General features: G+C 55.5%; 1 protein-coding gene across 1 annotated transcript in view; it reads right to left on the bottom strand.

Annotated features, from left to right (window-relative positions):
* Positions 1-315: 315 nt before the first annotated feature.
* SLC4A3 (solute carrier family 4 member 3) overlaps positions 316-6,000 on the bottom strand; it is a 115,319-nt gene continuing 109,634 nt past the window's right edge. The window contains exons 22-24 of the mRNA XM_075001648.1: positions 3,692-3,861; positions 2,219-2,392; positions 316-1,096 (exon numbers count right to left, since the gene is read on the bottom strand). Coding sequence (XP_074857749.1) covers positions 1,019-1,096; positions 2,219-2,392; positions 3,692-3,861 — 422 coding nt within the window. The 3' untranslated portion in view covers positions 316-1,018. The remainder of the gene's footprint in view (positions 1,097-2,218; positions 2,393-3,691; positions 3,862-6,000) is intronic.

Here is a 6,000-nt window from a genome sequence, read left to right as displayed (position 1 = left end):
TAGTCTCTCTCTCATCACCCTAAGCTGGTCCAATAAGAGATGTTCCCGTTCCCATTCCCTCCCCCTCCTTGTGTCACTCCTATTCTGGGACCGACATGGCTACACCACCACCACTCATCAGTGGGAGACATTTTTTCTGGAAGTCCTCCCAGTCCTACCTGCTCTAGGAGGCCCCTTCTCCTGATGAGATCACAGTCTTTACTACTGACATCATAGCCAAGTGCCATGGGAATGCCTGTGTCCTCAGACAACATTTGAAGCAATCTGCAGGGAGGGCGATTGCCTGGGCAAGGGACTTGGACAGGCAGAGACTCAGTATTTTAACTCTTTGGGGCTCAAGAGCTGACCCCCATACTTGGACAGAGAAACTGCCTGATGCTGGGTACAGGTGCCTGGGCCAGCAGCAGAGGGAGCTGGGGGCAGACTGGACATAAGACTCCTGAGCTCCCATAACCCTTGCCAGCCCACAGTGACACTGGTGCCTGGTTAACAGGGCTGCCTGTGATGCGAAGCAGCCTGTGGCAGGGACTCATGCAAGGAGCCCACCCGTGTGCCTGCTGGGCAAGCGGGGAGCCCAGCTTGGGGTGGCAGAGCTGGCAGCAGCTGGCTGGGCACTGTGACTGGGGCTCTGTAGAGGGCCTCATGTTCAGTGCAGCATGGTGCCTGGGAAAGCATCTGGAAGAGCCAGAGCCCTGTGGTGAGTGGGTGGGAGCTGACTCTCTCAGCTGCATGGCCCCCCTGCCCACCGCTAACACACATACTAACACAACCCCCGTCTCCAGTGAGGGAGACCCACGCTCCAAGGGAGAGCAGACCCTACTGAGTGTCCCAGTGGATACGGAGTTAGGCTGCCACTGACCCTGCCCACCTCCCTCCTGGGCTCTGACACAGCTGTTCTTTGGTCCAGACAGGAGAACATCTGATGTGTAGCAAGTTCAAAGCCATTCTGATCTGTCCTTAGCCAGGGAGAAGGCAGAGGAAGGAGCAGCTTTCTGCAAGGTGGGGATGGAGCAGCCGCTCACACAGGCATGTGCATCTCATTGTACTCATCCCGGCCATCCTCATCAAAGTTCGGCTCCGCGTCCTCCGAGTCCAGCTGTGGGCAGAGACAGACACAGAACAGTAGCAGAGCAACACCTAGACTGGGGCTCCAAAGTGCAGCGTGGCCATCCTGACAATCTCACAGACGCAGCCCCAGGGCTGTGACCCTAGGCCCTTCCTGACCCTGTGGGGTACAGGAAGTGGGGAGGTGGGGCAGGGTGCTGCAGCACCTCCAGGTTTTGCATCCAACTTCCCTGGGCATAGGGGTTGGCCCTGCTGCCCTTCTGCCACTGGCTCTGACAGCTCCCGAGGTCCCAATGACAGTCCCACCAATACAGCTCCCAGCCTTCAGGCAGCCCCTCTGGGGTCCCACTGACTTTGCCATCACCCCAGGTCCTGCCGCTGCCGCTCTGGGGTCCAGGCCACCAACTTCGGAGGCACCATTGCTGCTCGGGGTTCCTCCTGCCGGCCCAGGGGTTTGGATGCCTCAGCGACCCCCAAAACAGCTCCAGCACCATCGCCCTAGGTGGATGCTTGTACTGACCGCTTTGCTGGTTATGTCAGAGAGCGCTTGTGCTGTCTGCTGCTTCTTCTGTCTCCTGCTCTTGCCTGACTCATTCCTCCCTCCCTGCTGTCCTGCTGGGCTCCTTCCCTGGGGTTCTCAGGTGCCAGCGTTGCTGGAGGGCCCTGTAAGGACCCTGGATCCCATCCCAGTAAGGACCCTGGATGCCAGCAGCAGATGGAGAGAGAGGCCCCAGCTCACAGAGTTTCTCTGCCCATGTTCAATAATACCAACAGCCCTGGAAGTGGGCATGTTGGCTGGACTCTCCCAGCTGCTGCCAAGGAGGGGAAGGCCACAAGCTCCAGAGCAACCTTGCCAGATGCAAGAGCCTTGACCCATGAAGAGAGAGAGGCAGGCGGAAGCCCCTGCTTCAGGCTTCTGTGCCTCTCTCACACCTCATCTGTGCATCCCAGGCTGTGAGCTCACTGAGACAGGGATCCCCTGGCTCTGTGGGAAGCCCTGAGCCCAGCCTGAGCATTATTGCAGATAAATCATCATCCACAGTGAGATGAACAATCCCTCTGAGCAGGCACTGTCCGGCCCACCAGCTGCCTGAGGGACCTGAAGACAACCCTGCCCCTGGGAGCTGGGAGAGGGTCACAGAGAGCTGCTTACGGCTTTGAGCTCCCTGTCCTGAAAGAAGCGTGGCAGCAAGAAGCGTCGTAAGGGCACCGTCATGATCAGGATGAAGGGGAATGCTAAGGAGGCTACTGTTGACTTCACCACCCAGAGCACCACGATACAGACCAGCTGAATGCAGGTGAAGAGGTTCATTCTCCAGGTCTTCACCTGAAGATGCAAACAGAGCCTAGCAAGGCACCATTCTCTAAGGCAGTGGTTCCCAAACTTTTTGGCATCACGCCCCACTTTTGATTTTTGAGAAACCCTCTTGCTCTCCTGTCTCTTCTTTACCATCATGCAACCCGCCGCTAAAAAAATTCAATTGATAATTAAAAATAAACACAAAAACTTAATATAAAATGTTATTTAAAATTAAAAATCAGCACAAATAGTTTTTCTTGGCCCCTTGCAAGTGCCTGGTGCAGCCCCAGATGTCGAGCTGCCTGAGCCCCATGTCAGCTGCCACAGCTGATCACGACAGCCACCTGCCTACCTGAGACCTGCGCTGCCAGAGCTGCCCGCCCAATCCCTGCGCCACCAGGGCCAGCCACCCACCTGTCCGCCAGCCGCCTGCCCGCCCACCGACTGCCTGAGCCCCGCGCTGCCGGGACTGGCTGCCTGCACACCGGCCGCGGCTCAGCTGCCTGAGCTGCCCATCCAAGCCCCATGCTGCCAGGGCCAGTCACCCACCTGCCATCCTGAGCCACCCAAGCCCCATGCTGCTGGGGACAACCACCCACCCACCAGCCTGAGCCGCACGCTGCCACGGCCAGACACCAGCCCAAGCCACATGAACCCTGCGATGCCAGGGCCAGATGCCCAAGCACCATGATTCTCACAAGCCAGCCATCTGCTCGAGCCCCTCCCATCCCACAAAGCCAGGCACCCCCAGCCCTTCACTCTTACCCCATTCCCATCCCACTCACCTGAGCCAGGCACCCCCAGCCTCCCATCTAATCCCATCCTCCTCCTCCCCACCTCCAACCCAAACTCACTCATTTTTGCAGGAGGCAGCTAGTTCCACATGGGTCTTTGCCTGCTGCCTGCTTTTTATAGCGGCTGTACCCAGGTCACCCATGCAAAATGGCAGGGGCTGGGAGCCAGAAGCAAAGGCTGGATCTTTCTTCAGGTGGGGGGGGGCTAGGTCGTCTCACGCCCCCCTGGAATGGAATTTCTCCATGCTCCCCCAGTTTGGGAAGCCATGCTCTAAGGAGATAAGCCAGCAGCCCATGCATCGCTCTGGCCACACAGTGCCAGCTTCAGTATGGCCCCAATGAACGTTCAGTCCCTCCAGTCCACATCCTGTCCACCCAGTCTCAGCTCCCCATCTACAGAATGACTAGAATTTTCAGCACCTCCAGTTAGCACATGGACAGGCCTCCCCATCATACCTCCCACCCGTGGCCTCATGCTCTGTGGGTCCCACCACCCCCCACCCTCATATCCCAGCCACAGCTCCCTTCTCACCTTGACAACATAGACGTGGTCTGGGTGGTGCTTGGACGGCATGAAGATCAGGAGGAGACGCTCATAGAGCTGGATGCCAGTGAGAGATGTGACACCCATGTACAGGAAGATCCCGAAGAGTACTGCCAGGGGGATACGGCGCAGCACGTTGCCCATCACAATGGACAAGCCTGGAAGAAAAAAGGTCAGGGTGCTATTCATGTGCTGCTGCCCAGCTGCAAGCCCTTTGCACATGGACCACTGCCCTGGCACTGCCCACCTCTCTAGCCACCACAGGGTGTGGGGTAAGGAGTCACCAGTGGGAGGAGAATGGAATGGGGCACTGGCATGTGTGGCTATTAGGGGCCAGTCTGGGACTGTAGGGAGCTAACAGGGTTTGAGAGCAGGGGTCGGGTGCTGGCTATGGGAAGCTGTCAGGGATGGAGGCTGTGGGGCCAGGTCAGAGGTACTAGCCAAAAAGGTGTGGAAAGGGGCGCTGGCTGTGGCAAGCAGAGGCCTGGCTGACAGACAGGGTGATGGCTGTGGGGAAGGGGATGGAGCACCGGACTCATGGAGTGAGGTGGAGTCCTGGTTGTGTGGGGCAGTGTAGGGTGCACCTTGAACCCTGTGGTGGCTGGTGAGAAGGGGCTGGTCTTAGTCCTGGCTGTGAGGTAGGAAGATGTTACTCACTTTATGCACTAACAATGGTTCTTTGAGGTGTGTCCCTGCGGGTGCTCCACTCTGGATGTTGGCGCATCCTTGTGCCAGTGCTGGGGGGCTTTTCCTATCAGTTTCTGACCACGCCGCAGGTGCACAGGAGCCACCTTGTGGGGCCATTAGCATCTGTACACTGCATGCCTGTGCAGCTCCCTCCATTCCTTCTCTACTCTGGAGTCTTGCAGATGGACTCCAAAGTAGAGGGGAGGAGGATGGGCAGTGGAGCACCCACAGGGACACACATCTCCAAGAAACATAATTGCTGCAGGAGGTGAGGAACTCATCTTCAAATGCTGGTACCTGCTTTACAGCAGTAGGCTTTGGAGTTGTGCCCCTTATGTGAATGAGAAGAGGACCAGACCTACTGTGGTGGTAGGGACTGGGTCATTTGTAGCGGCCCAGTGTTTTCAAAGGTCTGTTCAAACGACCACGCTGCGGCTCTGCACATGGGACATCTTTCAGGAATGCTGGGGAGGCTGCTACGGCCCTAGCTGAATGTGCCGTTATTCTCAGTGCTGGCTGTTTATAATGCAGCTTGCATATGCAAGTCGATATCTATTTGGAGGGCCATGGGGAAGAGATTGCTGCATCTTTCAAGTATTCAACTGTGCCTATGAAGAGCCTTGAAGAAACCACTTTTGATAAGAATTTGGGGTGTAGACGTAGGATCACTTTATCTTTAGTAAAGATGGTGGGGGGGGGTCCTCTCTCTCCAATCCATCTGGCTGATGTGACTGCCACTCGGAATGCCACCTACACAGACAGGAGAACACATCTAAGGGTTCAAATGGGGCCCCTGTAAGGCCCTTGAGAACATGGTTAAGGTCCCAGGGTGGCCTGGGGTCCCAGACTACTGGGCGTATGATCTGGATCCCTGTCAGGTATCATTTGGTATTCAAGTGGGAAAAAACGGGGGCATTATTCATCGGTTCATGGAATGTTGTGAAAGCAGCTAAAAGGACTTCAAGGGAGCTGATTGTGGGTATGTCTCTACTTATTGAGGGTTTGATGCACTGCAATGGATCCTCTGGGGTTCAATTTTGCTGCATTTGTGAAGATGCAACAAAATTGATTTCTCTGGCCTCAGCTATTGACCCTGGAACTCCATGCTAATGTGGAGTAAGGGGCATCGGCACAAGCCCAAAGAGCCCCAGTCTACACCAGAGAACAAAGTCGATCCTGATACATTGTAGTTATGATAATGGCATAGATAGAATTACATATCCAGGATCGACTATGTTCCCTAGTGCAGACCAGGCTTGAGAGACAGACCTAACTCCTTAAGGTCCAGTAAATATTCAAGTACCATAGAGAGAAGTGTCATGGTAGGTGATGTCTGGTGGTGCTTGCACCATGCAGAGAATATTTCCTTTTGTACAGGAAAGTCTTTCTAGTTGCCAGGTGACAACAGTTTATTATGTGTTTTACTCTGTTGGAACACATCTTTCCACCATATTGGAGCCAGGAAGCAGCCAAGTGAAGCACTGTTGGATTTGAGTGTAGCATGCATCCATGGTGTTGAGACAAGAGATCCAGTCACTGTGGCAAGGAATAAGGATGGTATAGCACCAGTCATTGGAGATATGGGGACCAAGTCTGTCTGTCTGGCACTA

This window comes from Carettochelys insculpta, chromosome 8 (genome assembly GCF_033958435.1).
Source record: "Carettochelys insculpta isolate YL-2023 chromosome 8, ASM3395843v1, whole genome shotgun sequence".
Lineage (NCBI taxonomy): Eukaryota > Metazoa > Chordata > Testudines > Carettochelyidae > Carettochelys > Carettochelys insculpta.
This window is presented reverse-complemented; position numbering and strand designations above follow the sequence as displayed.